The sequence below is a fragment of the Oryx dammah genome, unplaced genomic scaffold, assembly GCF_014754425.2.
Source record: "Oryx dammah isolate SB20612 unplaced genomic scaffold, SCBI_Odam_1.1 HiC_scaffold_26, whole genome shotgun sequence".
Lineage (NCBI taxonomy): Eukaryota > Metazoa > Chordata > Mammalia > Artiodactyla > Bovidae > Oryx > Oryx dammah.
Genome location: NW_024070210.1, coordinates 76,532,778 through 76,553,604, shown reverse-complemented (window position 1 = coordinate 76,553,604; position 20,827 = coordinate 76,532,778). Strand labels below are relative to the sequence as shown.

The 20,827-nt window shown below is 39.7% G+C and overlaps 2 protein-coding genes across 4 annotated transcripts in view; one reads left to right on the top strand and one right to left on the bottom strand.

The window, feature by feature from the left end:
• Positions 1 to 6,289, bottom strand: part of TOX4 (TOX high mobility group box family member 4) — a 14,981-nt gene extending 8,692 nt beyond the window's left edge. The window contains exons 1-2 of one of the 3 annotated variants that reach the window (XM_040227181.1): positions 6,189 to 6,289; positions 5,922 to 5,990 (exon numbers count right to left, since the gene is read on the bottom strand). In XM_040227181.1, coding sequence (XP_040083115.1) covers positions 5,922 to 5,990; positions 6,189 to 6,194 — 75 coding nt within the window. In that variant the 5' untranslated portion in view covers positions 6,195 to 6,289. The remainder of the gene's footprint in view (positions 1 to 5,921; positions 5,991 to 6,188) is intronic. The other 2 variants (XM_040227179.1, XM_040227180.1) reach the window with 2 other exon arrangements.
• On the top strand, positions 6,286 to 20,827 carry RAB2B (RAB2B, member RAS oncogene family). Its single transcript, XM_040227183.1, has 8 exons — positions 6,286 to 6,648; positions 6,868 to 6,939; positions 9,475 to 9,542; positions 13,279 to 13,361; positions 13,573 to 13,665; positions 17,620 to 17,731; positions 18,334 to 18,402; positions 19,195 to 20,827. The coding sequence occupies exons 1-8, from the start codon at positions 6,603 to 6,605 to the stop codon at positions 19,300 to 19,302; spliced, it is 651 nt and encodes a 216-aa protein (XP_040083117.1). The 5' UTR covers positions 6,286 to 6,602; the 3' UTR covers positions 19,303 to 20,827.

Below are 20,827 nucleotides of genomic sequence, written 5' to 3'. Positions count from 1 at the left end.
CAAATTGCTAACATCCACTGGATCACAGAAAAAGCAAAAGAATTTCAGAAAAACATCTATTTCTGCTTCACTGACTACAATAAAGCCTTTGACTGTGTGTATCACAACAAACTGTGGGAAATTCTGAAAAAGACAACACCAGACCACCTGACCTGCCTTCTGAGAAACCTGTATGCAGGTCAAGAAGCAACAGTTATAACCGGACATGGAACAATGGACTGGTTCCAAATTGGGAAAGGAGTACATCAAGGCTGTATATTGTCACTCTGCTTATTTAACTTATATGCAGAGTATATCATGAAAAATGCCGGGCTGGATGAAGCATAAGCTGGAAACAAGATTGCTGAGAGAAATATCAATAACCTCAGATATGCAGAAGATACTACCCTTATGGCAGAAAGCAAAGAGAACTAAAGAGCCTCTCAGTGAACATTAAAGAGGAGAGTGAAAAAGCTGGCTTAAAACTCAACATTCAAATAACAAAGATCATGGCATCTAGTCCCATCACTTCATGGCAAATGGATGGGGAAACAATGGAAACAGTGACAGACTTTATTTTCTTGGGCTCCTGAATCACTGCAGATGGTGACTGCAGCCACGAAATTAAAAGAAACTTGCTCCTTGCAAGAAAAGCTACGACCAACCTAGACAGCATATTAAAAAGCAGAGACATCACTTTGCTGACAAAAGTCCATCTAGTCAAAGTTATGGTTTTTCCTGTAGTCATGTATGGATGTGAGAGTTGGACCATAAAGAAGGCTAAGCACTGACAAGTTGATGCTTTTGAACTATGGTGTTGGAGAAGACTCTTGAGAGTCCCTTGGACTCCTAGGAGATCAAACCAGTCAATTCTAAAGGAAATCAATCCTGAATACTCATTGCAAGGACTGATGCTGAAGCTAAAGCTTCAATACTTGGACCACCTGATGTGAAAAGCCAACTCACTGGAAAAAACCCTGATGGTGGGAAAGATTGAAGGCACAAGGAGAAGGGGATGACAGAGGATGAGATGGTTGAATGGCATCAACGACTCAGTGGACATGAGTTAGAGCAAGCTCCAGGAGATGGTGAAGGAAAGGGAAGCCTGGCATGCTGCAGTCCACAGGTCACAAAAAGTGGACACAACTGAGCAACTGAACAATAACAATAACATTCTTTAAGAATTCCTCAAGGTGTTTCCAGACCTACAAAGGACCTCACCAATATCACCATTTTTAATTTTGATAGAATATTTCTAGCTATTAAAACTAGGGAGAGAATATTGTCTGTGAAATTTCTCTGAAATCACACTGGAAAACAGAAAAAAAGTTTCCTAGAAGACAAAAAGACATGTATATTGCTTCATTTCTATATTTTCCTCCTCCAAGAGCCTTACTATTTAGCATGGTAAACATTTGCGATATTAACACGAGGGGAGCATAAAGAGCACAGGAGCATACAATTGAGGAAAAACTAAAACTCTCCCTAAGAACTAAACTTTCCTCAGTACACAAATCATAATTTTTCTTATTATGTGGAATTTCTTAACTTCAGTCCATGACTCTGAGATTTCAGTTCAAGTTCATGTGAGCATTTTTCAGGAAAAAGAGTACAAAGATTTTTACCAAATTCTGATGTAAACAAACAAAAGTTACAGTGACAGGAAGGATCCAGAGAAACATTTATTGTATTAGATCAACAGTTGTAAAATAGTAGTTTACAATTTTTTAAGAAGATACAGGTTGCTTTGGTAAAGCAATAGATGACTATCCTTTTCTGCTTACCACAACAAATAAGAAAAGTAACTCTGCTGATACGAAAGTGATACTATTTGTTAATGAGAACTGAAAAAAGAATAAAAATTCATACAAAAGACCAGTGTTCTACAAAGGACTAGCCCTCATAAACCATCTGGAGTATTCTCATGAACTACACTAAACACCAAGGAAGCAGAGATTTCACTGTATCAAATTAACAAGGCATTCTTCTATGTACCACCCACTGGAATGGAAACAGCTTTGTTATTCTGCATCTATGGCTTTACTCCTGTTTTGTTTTTTGTTACTTTGTTTCTTCCTTTAAAAAGGAAGAGTAAAATAACTGCAATGATCAAGAAAACAGAAGGGGAAACCACCTGTTAGAATAGAGATCTACTCTAAAGCTTTTATACCACAAGCTATTGGTAAGATTATTAGATAATGAACATCTAAAGATCTTTTATTTCAGTGGATTCACTATATAACTAAATCATAAACTCTAGCTTGCCAAATATAAAAAGATAAAACTGTAGCAAATATTAAAGTAAAACTAAATGATGTGGACACAGAAAGAGGAAACAGAAACATGATTCCTCTCCCTTTTCAACTCAACTTTCATTTCTTTCTGTTAAATTCCTGAGGCTTTATGAAGAAGAAAGCAGTTTGGGAATTATAGTTTATAAGCAAGGATTATAAAGGTTTAGCTATCTAGAGAACTAAAAAAATTTTAAATACCATTTTTCCTACCTTTTCACATTCCTCCATACCACAACACACAATCCAGTATTTAAGTAATTTCTTGTGTAGATTATTCATCTTAAGGAAAAGTTCTTTTAATCAAACACTGATTTATTCAACAATACATTGGTCCTATGGATTATTAGAATAGTTTAATTGTTCTTAAAAATTGATACAGTAATAAAACTTTAACTATTCAGCCTGAAATCATCAACTGGTTCTAATGATTACTTAGAAAATTAGGAAAATTAAGGACAGGTATCTTTATGACTGGGGCTTCCCAGATGGTGCTAGTGTAAAGAACCTGCCTGCCAATGTAGGAGATGCAAGAGAGGTCAGTTTGATCCCTGGATCAGGAAGATCTCCTGGAGAAGGGAATGGCAACTCATTCCAGTATTCTTGCCTGGAGAATCCCATGGACGGAGGAGACAAAGAATCGGACAGGACTGAAGCGACTTAACATGCAAGCATGCATCTTTATGACTAATTTCCCCAGAGTGCTCAAAGTACAATATCATTATTTAAGTGCCAACCTAAACAAGATAAACAGAAGGATTAAACTCCCTTCAGACTATAGAGCTCTCCTAGCTCAAACAATGCTATTATAAATGCTAAGCCTGCCTCTCTGGACACTTAATCTTTAAAAATTATTATTTCTTATTTTATTGAGGTATAAGTAATGTAAAGCACACAAATTTTAAGTATATAGCTCAATGAATTTTTACATACCTTAACACCCAATTATCTACTGCTCAGATAAAGATACAGAACATTTCCATCACTCTAAAAGATTTTCTCATGCTCCTCTCTAGTCAATACTCCCTCCCTTCCACAGTGGGTACCACTATTCTGATTTCTATCAGCATAGTTTAGTGCTGTCTATTCTTGATCTTAATTTAAAAATAAACCCATATAGTGTCTACTCTTTTTTATTTGGCTTCTTTTATCCAATAGTATATTTTTGAGATCACTCAGGTTGCATTAGTAGTTCATTATTTTTTATTGCTGTGTAGTATTCCCTTTAACAAACCTATCAGTTTATAGACATTTGTTTCCACTGTTTAGCTATATAAATCAAGTTTCTATGGACATACATGTTTTTGTTTAGTATATGCACTCATTTCTCTTATGTATACATCAAGGAGTGGAATTACCAGGTCACAGGATAACTGTATTTCATGTGTCGTAGATACTGCTAGTTTTCCAAAGAGGCTCAATCGATTTACACTCTCACCAGCAATGATTAAGAGTTATCTACATGCTTATTAACTCCTGGAATGATCAGTTTTTTAAATTTCACCATTATGATGGGTATAAAATGGTACCTCATTGTTAATTGGCATTTCCCTGATAAGTGATGATGATACTTTTTCATATGCCTAGTGACAATTTGGATACCCTCTCTTCTGATATGCAAGTTTAAATCTTTTGTCCATTTAAAAATTGGATTCTTTATTTCACTCTGCAGAAGTACCTGAATATACTCTGAATCTGAGCCAGATATATGTAATAAAATATCTTCTCCCAGTCTGTGAAGTGCCTATTTAATTTCTTAATGATGTCTACTGATGAAAAGTTCTTAAATTTTGGAAATTCCCTGTTGGTCTAGTGGTCAGGACTTGGCACTCTCAACTGTTTGGGCCTGGGTTCAGTCTCTGGTTGGGGAACTACAACCTGGAGAGCTGCACAGCATGGCCAAAAAAAAAAAAACTTTATTTCAAAGAAGTCCAATTTTTTCAACTTTTTTATGATAAGTATTTTTGTGGACATTTCCTTGCAAGAAACTCTAAAAATTACTCTTCTTCTAAAGAAAAAAAAATTTTAATTACCTTCATCTTGTTTTAAGATATACTTGGAGTGGCACACAGTAAGACCAGAAACAACAAAAACCACAAACCAACTGAAATAAAGGAAAACAAACACACAAGAGGGAAAACAAAGGTGAAGAAGTTGTAATGGATAAGGAGAAATGGTAACAATGACAGGGCCCTAAGCTAAAGGAATCCACTGAAATTTAGTTATGAACTTCTTGGCAAAAGAGTTTATAAAAATTTTTTTTCTTAAAGTAATAAAAGCAAACACAAAGGAAAGACTCAAACCTGGAAAAGTTCTTGATGAGGCCAATGTGAAATTTACAGCACTCTAAATAAAGAAATTTAAATTGTGGAGACTTGATTCAGAAGAAATTGGTAATGATGTGCTTTCATGTGGATGAGACTAATGTGAAATCTACAACACTCCACATAATGAAATTAAACCATGAAGATATCACTCAGAAGAAACTAACAATGAGATTGCAAAGCATCAAACAGATTTTAGCTTTGTATTATTTCTAAATTTACTGCTCATATGATTCACACTGTAGTTAAATAAATAGTAATCACAATAAAGTTAAAAAAAAAAAAAACTAGCAACGCCCCCCCTCCCTTGCCCATCTAATTCTCATACATGAAAGCATTAAGGTTTGTTACAGGATAAGATCATGAATGCATGCTAAGTCGCTTCAGTCGTGTCCAACTCTTTGCGACCCTATGGATAAGTTCATTCAACAGCAATTGAGAATTCTTGATACAAAAATGATCAAATGGTTTACGCCAAGTTTGAAAACAATTAAAAATTCTCAAAGGACAGAAAGTTCAAAATTTCCGTTTCTCAAAGACTGAATTTATTTTTGTTCCACCCTTTTCTTTTGCCTTGTCTAAACAAATCATACATATTTATGACAACATTTCAATTAAACCTTTTCCAAGAACACTAAAGGACATCACCATGATCATTACTTCTACTTCACAACATCGTAAGAAACTATTATTACAATACTTTGACAGCTAGGGAAACTGACACATAAGGGTGAAGTAACCTACCCAAACTCTGAGGCACTGGCAAACAGAAACGCGTGCTCTACTCAACTCATGTTTTCTCGCAAATATTCCCTTTCATTCTCTCACTAGCACAAGGTAACACTCTGTAAGTAAACATAACCATTAACTTTTCTAAAAATCGCTAGGTAGGAAGTTTTAACGAAACACAGACCCCTTCAATAGAGTACGGTTTAAGAATGAACACATTCCACAGTTGACGTGTTAGGTAAACTCCTGCCCCTTCCCAAATTTCTTTGGCTGAAACATTCTCTCCCTCCTGCGATCTCCCATTATTGTACTTGTTTCTCCTCCACGAAAGGAGACAATTTCATTCTGTACTCCAATACAGAATCGCTCTAAAATAGGTTCGCTTTTCCCAGAGTCCTGCTTTTCTGATGACAGCAGCTTTCCTGGCCTTCCGCGTAGTCCTCATAGGCTCTGAAGGCAGCTGCCACTTTTCTCCAAACATCGATCGCAGCCTCCGGTTCCCAACCCCCGGGCCCTGGCGTCCGCGCTCTCCTCCCCATCATCCTACCCCACCGCTGCCTCCCACCCTCTCCGCGCAGCGTCGGCAACTCATGCTCACCTCGGCCCCTGACAGGAAGGGGTGCGAGGGCCCTGTGATCGTCAGGTAATTGTCATTTCCTCCGGGAAACTGGAAACCAAAAGAAAGCCGCGGGGATAAGTTAGGGAAAGCAGAGAGTTAGATCGGAGCGACGGATTCTGACCCAGACATTATGACAACACCCCCCAAACCCCGCTCTCTCTCCCCTCCCATCTGCCGCTTCCCGCTTCTGCTTCAACCCCGTCAGCCGCGCTCTCTCGCCAGCCTTCTTAACGCTCAGGAGCCTACCTCCATCTTCACACAACGGCTATCACGGTCTCAGTGAAGTCAGCACTCCCACTGCCCCCACACAGGACACGGAACTGCCGTCACTTCCCCAGCGTCGTGCGTCGCTCTCCGCTGATTGGAAGGAGAGCCTTGGGGCTGTTGCGAGTCAGGCCCGGGAAGGCCGAGCGGACTGACAGGCTAGCTATCGCCTCCTGGAGCTTGGTGGGATAATGGCATGCAGGAGTGTTAGAGGCGTCCCCGGAGGCGGTATCTGGGTATTACCGTCGCTCCGACCGAAACGGGATTTCGAGGGAGAGCAATAGAGACGTTAACTGGGCTAGAGGGGCCGGAGGTCGATAGATTGAGAGGCTAGAGAGGCCGGAGGTAAGTGGCTGTAGAAGTCGGGCGGACCCGGAATCCAGAGGAAAAGGGACCATGACTTATGCTTATCTCTTCAAGTACATCATCATCGGAGACACAGGTAACCCGCGGGCGACAATCCTCAAGCTGGGGCGGGGATCCGAAACACCCAAGTCGGGGCTTGGGGGCGGGGCTCATTTGGTGGGCTGGGCGATTAAGTGAAGCGGGGGCGGGGCGGGCCGCCGGGGGCGGGGCTCGGGGCTCCCCTTCCCCAGTCCTGGACGCCCCGACACTGGTCTGTTCTCGCTGCCTAACTCCTAACGCACGCGTCTTCTTTCAGGTGTGGGGAAGTCATGTCTCCTCCTGCAGTTTACAGACAAGCGGTTCCAACCTGTCCACGACCTCACAATAGGTAAGCGCATATACCTCTCGTAGAATAGATTATGAAATCTGACTAAAATAGAAAGTTAGAGCTTTAGTGTTCGAAGTAGAAAAGTTACGTCTTCCTGTTTTGGGGTTAGTCCAAAGTTATGTTAAGTGAAGAATGACTAAATGCTGAGAAATGGGCAGTAGTGTAATGGGGAGTAGGTAATTGAAAGGTGACTAGATTTAGAGATGACCATGAGGTATGGATTAGTTGCCTTAGGATTTTATTTTTTTTAACAAATGTGATTTGTATGTTTATGTAAAATCCTGCGAAAACGTACTGTTAATTCAAAAACTCGCCTTACTCTGCGGTAAAGTAGTGTGAACCTCATTACTTGTTCAAAGTAATCACTGCTGCTGCTGCTGCTGCTAAGTCGCTTCAGTCGTGTCCGACTCTGTGCGACCCCATAGACGGCAGCCCACCAGGCTCCCTCGTCCCTGGGATTCTCCAGGCAAGAACACTGGAGTGGGTTGCCATATAGATTTTGTGTGTGTGTTGGAGAGGAGGAAGCAAATGGAAGAGCCATCCCAGACCTAGAATAAAAGGTACATGAAACTGGTAAGTTTTGTTTTAAAGAAAAGATATAATAATCATGAGCTTCAAGAACTCTCTGGTAATTGTGGGAAATGTGAACATCTTCCACAAATTTGTGATATGGGACGACCTGCTGAGTTTTAACAACCCATTCCCCGTAATCTCCGTAACTCCAACCCAAATAAAGATTATATACATAAAGCTAGCCTTCTTGCCATGCAGATGCAGTTTCAGAATAAAATCCCTAGCTCCCATTCTTACTATATTGCCACTTCCAAGTCCCACATTATGGAAATCGGAAGCTACTGCTGATCCCAAAGTACTTATTCAGAGCCAAATAGCTAAAGTGGTTAGAAAAGGATTTAGTATCAACAGGAAAATATTTTTGTAAATGACTGTTGTGTACAACCACAATGTGCTAGGTGCTAAGTGATACAGTGCTTACCAAGGCAAACATGCCTACATTGAAAGCTCCAGTGTAGGAGGTGAGGTGAGGCTGGGGGCAGATACCAATGAATAAATTACTATTGCAGAAGGGGATAAGCCACATCTATCAGGAAAAGCTGAAAATGGAAGCATGAGCAGGAACTAGCCAAGCGAAGGGGTTGTGGAGATGAGAGAAAAGTGATCAGGCCAAGAGGGAAAAACAGGTGCAAAGGCTCAGGAATAACAGAGTTCAGGCTAATCTGGAAAACTGAAAGTAATTTAATATGGCTTGACCATGGAATTTAAAGTGAAGAGTGACAAGAGGTAAGAGTAGAGAACATCTGGGGTGGGGAAGGGGAGAGATGAGTTTTGACACACCTAAAGGTAATGGGAGCAAGTGACAGGTTTCAAAGTAGCAGAATGAAGTGATCAATCAAGTTTCCCCAGAGTCCTATATATGCCCTGTTTCTTTCTGAATTCAGTCTTCTATACCAAGATAAACAAGGCAGTTGACTATAAAATGTGCACAAAATATGAAGATTTTTTCATAATTAGAGGAAGTTGCATAAAAGGGGACAGAAGTTGTATTTTTTAATTCTTCACCATTGAAACTCCATTCCTCTCGTCCAGAAAGAAAGCAAAATTAGTGACTTTTTTTTTTTAGTAACTATCATTATTCTTGATGATGTAGTCTAGAGTAGTAAGAAACAATTTTTTAAATCTGCTTATTGACTGTAAAACTTTATAGAGTTGAGAGAGATTCTGGATATATTGTGCCTGGGGCCCCTGAATAGCAGAAGCTAGATTAGTGCTGTTTCTTACCTGCAGATCAGAATTCCTGGAGTAAAGTACTGTGTAAAGATAGAAAATAGGGCAAATTGTTTGACTTACAATCAAGTATTTTTAATGTAAGTGATCTTCGATTTTTAAGTTTTGTCCTGACATTACCTTGATAGAAGTTGAATGCAGGTAAACTAAAACCTTTATTCGGACTATCTGTTTCCAAACCCCTGTGAGGAATGCTGTTTTCTGATGAACTCTTGGAATTATTGGAGATCTGAAATGTTTCATTCTTGAGAACCTATTCTTAGATAGGTGCTTTTCTAAAAAAAAAAAAATCTAAAATTGCAAAAAGCAAGTATTTATTGTTTCATATAGAGGACTAGAGAGTGACTTTGGGAAAATATTAAGAAATATTTTCAAAAAATTTAGAAGTTTTTTAAAGTTACAAATTAAACATTTCTTAATCAAATTTAAGCATTAAACAATAATTCTAAAAATTCATTAACTTTTTCTATTTGATTTCTTAATTAATTTTTATCCCCATATATGCTTTTCAGTTATATTCCTGAGGTGGTTGTCACCTGGAACATAGTTTTTAATTCTAGAAGATAAAACTTTAAGGAGCACAAAATTAATTGGAGCAAATAGGGAACTGTAATGGGCTTAGTGGCACTAAGTGCGGAGGATGAGTCATTAGCACAATGAGGACAAGCATGAACCTCTTGTCACCATGGTTGTTGTTCATGAGAATCACATTCTTTCGGCTTTCACTGACAGGCGTGGAGTTTGGGGCCCGTATGGTCAACATTGATGGAAAACAAATCAAACTGCAAATCTGGGATACGGTAAGAGAAAACAAAAATACTTTAGTCCCAAATATAACAGTAAAGGCTGATGCAGGGATAAAGGGCTATGACGGAGGAGCTAAGGATGGAGGTCAGAGTTCAGTTCAGTTCAGTCACTCAGTCATGTCCAACTCTTTGCGACGCCATGGACTGCAGCATGTCAGGCTTCCCTGTCCATCACCAATAACTGGCACCTGCTCAAACTCATGTCCATCGAGTCAGTGATGCCATTCAACCATCTCATCCTCTGTCATCCCCTTCTCCTCTTGCATCTTTCCCAGCATCAGGGTCTTTTCCAGTGAGTTAGTTCTTCGAATCAGGTGACAAAAGTATTGGAGCTTCAGCTTCAGCATCAGTCCTTGCAATGAATGTTCAGGACTGATTTCCTTTAGGATGGACTGGTTGGATCTCCTTGCAATCCAAGGGACTCTCAAGAGTCTTCCCCAACACCACAGTTCAAAAGTATTAATTCTTCAGCACTTAGCTTTCTTTATAGTCCAACTCTCACATCCATACATGACTACTGGAAAAACCAAAGCTCTGACTAGACAGACTTTTATTGGCAAAGTAATATCTCTGCTTTTTAACATGCTTTCTAGGTTGGTCATAGCTTTTCTTGCAAGGAGCAAGCGTCTTTTAATTTCATGGCTGCAGTCACCATAAGCAGTGATTTTGAAGCCCAAGAAAATAAAGTCTGTCACTGTTTCCATTGTATCCCCATCTACTTGCCATGAAATGATGGGACTGGATGCCATGATCTTAGTTTTTGAATGTTGAGTTTTAAGCCAGCTTTTTCACTGTCCTCTTTGACTTTCATCAAGAGACTCTTTACTTCTTCTTCGCTCTTCTGCCATAAGAGTAGTGGTGTCTGCATATCTGAGGTTATTGATATTTCTCCCAGCAATCTTGATTCTAGCTTGTGTTTCATCCAGCCTGGCATTTCGCATGATGTACTCTGCATATAAGTTAAATAAAATAGGAATATACAGCCTTGACATACTTCTTGCCCAAATTGGAACCAGTCCGTCGTTCCATGTCTGGTTTTATCTGTTCCTTTTTGACCTGCATACAGAGGTCAGAGGAGGTCTAGTGAAATCAAAGAGACAGGAAAGCTTTCACTTCCATCTGTTACAGTTACAAATTCTGAATGCCATGACTTTTTGTTTCAAATAATCCAAGTATATATGAGTTTGCTTTGGTAAGTATATTGATTAAATAATCCCAAATTCAGGAATTTCCTAGCAGTCCAGTAGTTAGGACTTGGCACTTTCACTGCAAGGGCAGCATAAAGGTTTGATCCCTGCTGAAGGAACTACTATCCCACAAGTCATGCAGCATGGCCAAAAAAAAATAAAATCCCAGATTCATTTGCATCTTACTTTGGAATGCATTTTGATTCTTAAGAAATAAGCCTGTCTGATTTTGTAGAAATGGATACTTTATATATCTTGAAATTATATATAATGTGATGCTTCCATTTGGGGAAAATGAGAAAACTTAATTCTCTTTATCTCCATCTTAATTCTTTGCTGCTTCGGATTTTTTTTTTTTAAACAGGAGATGGACAAAGATACCTAAACTGATGCAGACCATCTCAAATTGAATGGCTCACTCTTTCTAGCTTTTTTTTTCTAATATTTATTTTTATTCATTTATTTGACTGCACTGGCTCTTAGTTACAGCAGCAGGATCTTTAGTTGCAGTATGTGGGATCTAGTTCCCTGACCAGGGATCAAACTCTGGCCCCCTGCATTGGGAGCTCAGAGTCTTAGCCGCTGGACCACCAGGGAAGTCTCTTTCTAACTTATTGCCTAGCAAACTTTGGTTCAGGAAATTGATTGAGATTAAGAAGTAAAGTGACTTGATTTCAAAAATCATTTGTGATAGTACACTGAAACTGTTTTCATTTGCAAAAGTTAAATGCTTCAATTGATTCAACCATCACACAGGCCTCCCTCAGACTTCCCTTTTAGCTCTTGGAAGGACTTGAGGAAGGAGAGGGCTTTCAACCATAGCAGAGGAGGAAAAAATGTAAGTTAGAAGCCAACCAGGAATCAAATGCTTTAAGACATAAAGCTATTAGGGAAAAAAATAAAATTTAAGTGAGCTCTTGGAGGGAAAAAATATGTTTTAGATCTTAAAGTGTGGTTAATATTACCAACAAAGTCCTTTAGAATTACTTTTGGATTTTAATGTTCTATCAGGTATGCAATAAGATTGTTGTAGTAAGAGATTCTTGTACTGTTGGAAATGTAACCTAGAACTAGTGTACTAGAACAGTCTTCTGACCTTAAACCTGGCTTTAGATTATGTGACATAATGTTTAAGAAAACAGACTTTTTTGCTATGGAGTATTATACTAAGCTCCTACATTTAAATTATGGATTTGGTGTTTATAGAATTTTTAACTTTTGGCCAGTTACTGAACTGACCTTGAGCCTAATTTTTCACATTTTTGTTAATTATTAGTATCATGAATGTTATTGTTGGTATATTGTATAAAAGCTATTTATCTTCCCATGTCCAGATCTTAGTTTCCCTATCTTTAAGAACAATCTTAAAGTCTCCCATCCTAATCTTTATGTAGGGACAGAAGGATAAGCAATTTCAAGAATGTGAAAACTTTTCTGATAGAATAGAGTCAATGCCCAGGGAATTCATATTTAGATGATTTTGCTTCCTTTAATGAAACTTGTCCTCCCCAAAAACCTATTCCATCAAGAAAGCAAAAGTATCCTGTATATGGGGCATTAGTAAATTGCTCAATTATAAATAAATATTAATATCTTGGCCCCCATTGGAAATGAAAGTAGAGAATAAACTTGAATTTGTTTTAGGACAATGCTGTCCTGGGCCCTGACTGCTTTCCCTAGTCGTTATTCCTGTTTGCTATGACAGGATCCCAGTAAGGGACATCTTGGTAGTCCTGCCTTTGCGTATGTGTATGCTAAGTCACTTCAGTCGTGTCCAACGCTTTGTGACCCTGTGGACTGTAGCCCACCAGGCTCCTCTGTCCATCGGATTCTCCAGGCAAGAATACTGGAGTGGGTTGCCATGTCCTCCTCCAGGGGATCTTCCCATTCAGGGATCAAACCCGCATCTCTAAGTCTCCTGCAGTGGCAGAAGGGTTCTTTACCATTAGCACCATCTGGGAAGCCCCGTCCTGCCTTTATCAGTCACTAAAGGTCAGTTAGTATAGTGCTTTGTATCTAATTTTCTACGTTGATCCATTGGAATGAAACTTCTATTATATAGAGCATTGGCATTCTAAGATAATTTTCTAAGACAAAGGAGTGGAAACAAAAATAGAAACAAAAAACAAAGGTGATACGTTCAACATCATATGGGACTGAAAAATACTCTGAGTTTCTAGTGTATTTCCAGTTCTCTCCTAGGGGATATTGTGTGGAAATGTCTTTGTCACACTGATTATAGGGTAAATACATTCAGTGACAGGGAGCCAGCGATGCTAAACATTCAGCAATTAAATGGACAGTCTCACAGGAAGAATTGACCCACCCAAAATACCAACTGTACTCCCACTGAAAGATATTGATTTCCCACCTGGACTTCTTCCTGGGCATTCAGGTTTTCTTTTCGCCAATTCTCTTTTCTTAATAGAAGTTCTTTTGTAAAATTAACTCCTTTGTGTTAGAGTGGCATCTGATCAAGTAACTTCTCTGCAAATAACCTGGTTTTGTTGGGATTTTTTTTTGTTGCCATGTTGATGGAAAAGGCTGGACAAGAATCCTTCCGTTCTATCACCCGTTCCTACTACAGGGGAGCAGCCGGCGCACTGCTGGTGTACGACATTACAAGGTGAGTCACACCTGCTGCGTGAGAGGGAGACTCTTTCCTCTGTTCTTAAAATCTTTTTAATCCACTGAATCTAGTAAGAATGCTAAAGAGGAATTGCCTGTTTTATATTTTTCTTTATACATATAAGTTTCCCCCTTTTCCTATGCATTTGGAATTGCTTTGGCATTTTGAAATGGGCCTCTGACCCACGTTTGAAATTTTTCTGCTGTAGGCGTGAAACCTTCAACCACCTGACCTCATGGTTAGAGGATGCCCGGCAGCACTCTAGTTCCAACATGGTTATCATGCTGATTGGGAATAAGAGGTAAAATTTTATTTGTATAAATAACAAGTACTAGATGTCATCTAGGTACTCTTTGGATATTGAATTATTTGGGACCTAAACTTTTTTAGTTTAGGTTCGTTAGTATCTCAATTTAGGAAAGCTTTTTTATTGCAGTAAAATATATGTAACATAAAACTTACCATTTTAACCATTTTTAAGTGTACAGTTCTGTGGCATTAAGGACATTCACATTGTTATACAACCATCACCACCATTTATCTCCAGAACTTTTTTATCTTCCTCAACTGAAACTCTGTTCCCATAAACACTGATTTCACCTTCCCCATCCCGCTATTGTTGTTTAGTCGCCAAGTTGTTTCTAACTCTTTTGTGACCCTATGGACTGTGGCCCGCCAGGACTCCTCTGTCTGTGGGATTTCCCGGACAAGAATACCAGAGTGGGTTGCTGTTTCCTTCTCCAGGGGATCTTCCCAACCCAGGGACTGAAACCGTGTCTCCTGCATTGCAGGTGGATTCTTTACTGCTGAGCCATCAGGGAAGATCCCATCCCTCTAGCCCCTAGCAGTAACCATTCTACTTTCTGTCTCTTCTGCCTACTTTAGGAATCTTACAGTATTTGTCCTCTTGTTCCTGGCTTTTGTTTAGCATAACATCCTCAAGGTTTATCTATATTGTAGCGTGTGTCAGAATTTTCTTCTGTTTTAAGGTGAGATAGTAATCCATTGGATGTATTCACCACATTTTCTTTATTATCGATTGATGTACACTTTGATTGCTTCTTACTTTTGACTGTTGTGAATAGTGCTGCTGGTCAGCATGGGTGTACAGAGATCTGCTTGGGGCTCTACGTTCAGTTCTTTAGGATATATGCCCAGAAGTGGAACTGCTGGATCTTATGGAAATTCTGTTTAATTTTTGGAGGTACTGCTGTACTGTTTTCCATAGTGGCTGCACTACTTAACATTACTGCTCTCAGTGCACAAGCATTCCAGGTTCTCCCCATCCTTAGCAACATTTGTTATTCTCAATGAATTTTCTAAGGCACCCATAGGCCACAAGACATACTTGATAGTTTTGTTATTAAATAGTTAGGTCTAAACAAAATAGCAGGTATTTTTGTCATAGCAACTGAGTAACTGTTTGAAAAACAAAAAACGTGAATTAAAAGGAAAAGAATTTCTTATTTCATTCTTAAGTGACTGTAATTACTTGCTAACGACCTGTGTCTGCCTATCAGGCATAGCACAGCTTGTCGAACCTTGGAGTTAACATTGGACACTACCACTCTTTTTTCTGTTGCAAATTGATTTTTGTGCAGTGTTTGCTTTTTTGTCACAGCAGCTGCCAAGAATGCAGCCTCAAAAAGAAGTGCAAATGTTGAATCTATCATGATCTGATTTTTACACTGCCGATTATATTAAGCTTGTATTTATGTGGGGGCTTCTCTGGTGGCTCAATGGTAAAGAATCCTCCTTCCAGTGCAGAAGACACGGGTTCTATCCCTGGGTTGGGAAGATCCCCCGGAAAAGGAAATGGCAACCCCCTCCATTGTTCTTGCCTGGGGAATCCCATGAACAGAGGAGCCTGGCAGGCTACAGTCCATGGGGTCATAAAAGGGTCAGATGTGACTTAGCGACTGAACAACAGCAATTTATGTGGTGTTCTGATGTTGAGTGTTGCTATGTTTCCCTTGAGTATTTAAAATAATCTGTGGCACCTAGAACTGTGGCCACAGACTGATTATACTCATTGGTTCAGCCAATTTGTGAAAAACCATAACTACATCCTAGATATTGTGGTAGACCCTGAGTGGGCAAGGTGAAAACAAAATCCTGCCCTCATTCCCACAGAGCTCACAGACTAGTGGAGACATAGATATTAAACATAAAATGATTTGTATCTGTTTACAAATTATGATAAATGCAGTGAAGGGGGAAAAAAGGGCACTATAAAAAAGAGTACCAGGATACTTATTTATTTTTTATAATTTTATCTGGGTTTCCCTGGTGACTCAGATGGTAAAGAATCCGCCTGGGATGCAGGAGGCCAGGGTTCGATCCCGGGGTCAGGAAGATCCCCTGAAGGGAATGGCTACCCACTCCAGTGTTCTTGCTTAGAGAATCCCATGAACAAAGGAGTCTGGGGTCCTAGTTGCTGCTTGTGGGCTTTCTCTAATTCTGGAGAGCGGGAGCTCCTCACTAGTTGCAGTGTGCAGGCTTCTCGATTTTGTGGCTTCTCTTGTTGTGGAGCACGGGCCCTAAGGCATGCAGCCTTCAGTAGTTGTGGCAAATGGATTCGGGTGGCACACCGGCTTAGCTGCTCTGCTCTGAGGCATGTGTGATCTTCCCAGACCAAGGATCAAACCAGTGTCCCCTGTGTTGGACCACTGGACCACCAGGGAAGCCCCAGGGTACTTACTTTTGATTTAGAGTTGTCATTTAAACTGAAATCTGAAGGATGGGCAAGAGTTCACTGGGCAAAGAGTTTTTGAAAAGGTGTCAGATAGGGGTAAGAAACTCTGTGAAAGCTTTAAACTGGGAAGAAGCTTGATGATAAGTTTATAATGTTGAGAGAAACCTGGTGTGGTTAGACTAAATCAGAGGGGAATGGTACAAGACGAGGTTGGAAAAGAAGGCAGGAGCCAGCTCTTGTGGCACTTATAGACCTGAGTGAGGAGTCTGGATTTTATTCTAAACACAGTAGGAAGCATTTAAGAGTTTTAAGCAGAGAAGTAGCTTGATCAGATTTTAAAAGATCTGGAGGGGAGCAAGGGTTGATGTGGATCTCAGCTGCAGCAGTCCAAGTGAGAAAGTGGTGGATTGGACTAGGTCACTGACACTGGAGAGAGAGAGAAAGGATGATTGTAAGGTACATTTTGGAAGTACTTCGCTTTGGGGTGAATTGGGTATTTGGTGTGAAGAAGGAAAAAATGTTAATAATAACCTTGGTTTTTGGCTTGTGCCATGTGGAAGTGTGGGACAGAGTTGGGTTGGGGGGAAAAGATGATGTTTCATTTTGATGTACATCTGAGGTGCCTTTTACACGAGTAGAAATGAACAGGCAAATGGACAAACAGATCTGGAACTCAGAGGTATGTCTGGGCTAGATGTTCAGATTTAGCACTGTTGCCATTTTGGGTTAGTTCTTCCTTGGTCTTCACACAGCTCATGAAAAATAAGTATACATTTTGCAGATTTTTTTTCTCTAGTGGACTTACTCCTGGATTTTTTCTTTTCATGGTGAAAAACTGGAATCCTCCCAAATGAAAATTTCCAGTTTGAAAAATGAAAATTGGACAGTTCACCATAATCTTATTCTGCATCCTTTAATGCTGTGTTTCATAAAGTCTTTTCCATGCCACTTTATTCTTCCTCAATCCTCGGCTCTGTTCTTAGTATCACCTAATTTTACCCATATCATTTTCTCTGAATCCTTCATTTCCCTGGTGGCAAGCTGCTGTTTATTATACATGTTAATAATGATACTAGTGAGTTAAGGCAACTGGGTTTTCCTTATTCCTTGCTGTCTCCTCTTGTGGCTTGATTCCAGTAATGAGGAAGACACTTATCACTATGCGATGTGACATCCATGACTTTTCTACTTCCCAGTAACTGGAATTTCCCCTTTCCTCTTCTTTCCTTTGGTTTAACTGGATCTCCTTCAAAAAAGAAGACTACAGCATAGACCTTGAGAAACTATGGGGCTTGCCTAACCTTTTATAAACCCTTTTCTCTGTAATAAGAGATAAGGCACTATCCTCAACTGTGTAGCAGCTGTCAAGAATCTGATCTGAAGAATATTTTCCCAGAGGCTACAGAAATCAGTAACCCTGTACAAAAGGACACCATTCAGGATCTGCATTCTTTATGGATTAACTGGCCGTTGAAACAGCTGTGGGATTCTTTTAGAATAAATTTCTTCACTTGGATCTTTTTTTAGTTTTCTCCCCAATTAATGATTAATCTCTTGCAGTGACTTAGAGTCTCGTAGGGATGTGAAGAGAGAAGAAGGAGAAGCCTTTGCTCGGGAACATGGACTTATATTCATGGAAACTTCAGCCAAAACAGCCTGCAATGTTGAGGAGGTACTATTTGGGAAAAAGTAGGGAAAGCTTTTCAGAGATTACACCGGATCTTTGTCCCCGCCTTTTTTTCCCTTCAGAATTCTCCTCCCCTGTTAAAACATGGGTAACAGGGGTCATAATGACCATGTCTCTCCCTTGTAAGGGAATTGTTCCATTTGTTTTTCCTTGATTCCTAAGGCTTTACTTTTATATTAAGTAACATTAATTGGTAGTGTGGATTGACACTACTGTTATTTGTAAATCATCTTAGTTGGAGGAACTAATGAATTCCATCTTAGTCATTCCTAAGTCTGGTGTTGAATCTGTCTTAAGTAACTGACTCAGAAGAGAGCATGTTTGGTTTATTTGCAGAGTGTGCCAATCTGGGAACCCTAGGTACATCTTGTGTCAATACCAAAATACCATAGAATCTCTTTTTTCTATTTGAAATTGTTTGGAATGGCTTTTACAGGGCCTTTGGAGGACCTCGTGTATTTTTACTCATTTCTCCTAATGGTTCCCAATTCACTTTTGAAATCCAAATCGGCATAATATTTGTATTCTCTTTTCCTAATTTCTCTACCTAAACTTGAGCCTAATACTATGATTTATGTCTCCTTCAGGCCTTCATTAACACAGCCAAAGAAATATATAGGAAGATCCAGCAGGGTTTATTTGATGTCCACAATGAGGTAAGATAGGGTAAGGGGCTGACAATTAAATTTGCTTTGTTTTAAACAGGACAGGATGCTTCCTAGAATATAAGCACTTCCTGTCTAACATGATACTATATGAAGCTATATGAACTGGCATAGCTAGTCTTGTTTTTTCCTCAAGTCTGAGACCCAGACTGCTTAAAGTGAAGTGAAATGACTCAGTCATGTCCGACTCTGTGACCTCATGGTCTGTAGCCTACCAGGCTCCTCTGTCCATGAGATTTTCCAGGCAAGAGTACTGGAGTGGGTTGCCATTTCCTTTTCCAAGACTACTTAAAGAGATTATTAATTACTGATCTAAAAGGTTTATACATTATGGGAGGTTTTTCTCTCAACCTCAGGTTTTTACTATTCCAAAGCATGGGGGAGGTGTGGTTCTTAATTGCTTAGCTTGTCATTTCTATAAAGCACATTTGGGGGGCAGGGGGGGCGGAAATGAATTATATGCTAATATGCTGCCACTTCTGTTTTACCTACTCTTACCAATCACATCCTAATTCTGCACATAGCTATGAAACTTAAGTAACTTAACAGTCACTTTAAAAATGGGCACAGAAGCCACTTCCAGTGATCTATAATACCACAGCTGGTCACATTATCTTCACCATCACAGATTATTGTTCCACAGCAGTCTGGCTAAGGCGCATGGTTACCTGCCAAGGCCATACCTGCTTCTAGAAATTGTAATTAATGATTTCTTTTATCCCTCTCCTTTCTCCCACTTACTTTCACACTGAGGTGGGAACTATTGCCTCTTTTGTCTTACAGGCAAATGGCATCAAGATTGGACCCCAGCAGTGTATTTCAACCCCAGTGGGACCCAGTGCCTCCCAGCGGGGCTCTCATGACATGGGGGCTGACTCTGGCTGCTGCTGAACAACTGGCCTGGACTCTTTTTTTTTTCCTTCCTGGAACAGCTTCAGATCAGTAGGCTTAAAGAAAGAGGTCTTTGGCTGAGAAAAGCCTCTTTTCAAGGTGTGATGTTTTGCCTCTCCACTTAAAGACCAGGGGAGAATTTGGGCCCTTATTGACCTGTCCTTCTTCAGGGACGTGAGCATTCCCTATAGATTAGGGCTCTTCTCATCCTCCTGTTTTAATTTGTAAAATGTTAGGATCAAAGCTGATTGTCATGGTAGTTCAAAAATAAATTCTTTTATAAGCAGACACAATGTACTCCCCACCAAGAATTAGTAACAAGGTCTAGGACATTCTGCTTGAGCCCTTGAGGTGACTGGGATCTGGCTGCCTTTTGGGTTTTAGGTCCTCAGTTTAGGGATTTCATTGAGGTTTTTCACTTGCCACTACATAAGAATTGTTGCAGAAGGCAGTTCCTTCTAGTTGAACTGCTCAAGGATGAGGAATACTTCTCCACCATCCCATTTCTAGTTTCTCTGTTTGAGAGTAACTACAAAACTTTTGAGAGTAGTAGAGTTGGTCCTGGCCTGTAGCCACTTCCTATCATTACCTAAAGGAAACATCTTTCCCTGTTTGTTTTGTTTTAGGGACCAGACCTAACATTGGTAAGTCAGTATCTTTCACCAAATAGACTCTTACTGTTTTATCCCACTCACTTCTTAAGGAGACCCATTTAGACTTTCTATCAAGCTAATCTGCCTACTGTACACGACATATTTGCTTCCACTCCTATGCCTTTGCACATGTCCTACTGTACACTACTGTTATACTCAAAGTCCACATTTTTTTCCTTCGGAAAGCCTTCTTTGACCTAGGTTCTTCTGAACAATTATTGACACCGTACCTTTTAGCTTTCATATATTGTTTATTCATATGTATATTTATTTGTATTTATGTTACTTTGTAAATATGTTTTATAGTAGCTTTGTGTGTGGAACCTGTCTCCTCATATAGGTTGTAAGCTCTCTGAGAGCAGGAACCCCTGGTATCCTTTGACTTTTGTAAACCAGTTCCTTCACCATTCCTTCACAGTGCCTAGTGCTACTCGTGTGATCACTGAATTTGACTGACAAAGACTTGGAACAGGTTTATTTTAGGCTGCAGAAGAAACAAAAAGCCTTACAGTCATCTCTTTGTAATTCTATCTCAGTCCCTTCCATCTGCTTACCCTGAATTCTTTATTGCTCTTCTCCTTCTCCTCTCTCTCCTTTCCCTGGCTCTTTGCCTCCATTCCATGCAGCATACAATAAAGCTGCCTGCTTCCAAGCAGTCAAATAAGTGGATACTTCGCCATTTGAAGAGCATACAATACTATCCTAGTCAAGTCTGTCTTTTCTGTACTTACCATGCAGCCTTCTGGGTCAGTTGCTATACTGATGTCTCATTTTCTTCCACAGCACTGCGGTCTTGTGAATTTTTTTCTCTCTTTTTTTTTTTTTTGGTTGTCGATAGATTGTTTCATTATTAAATATATGCATGTATCCAA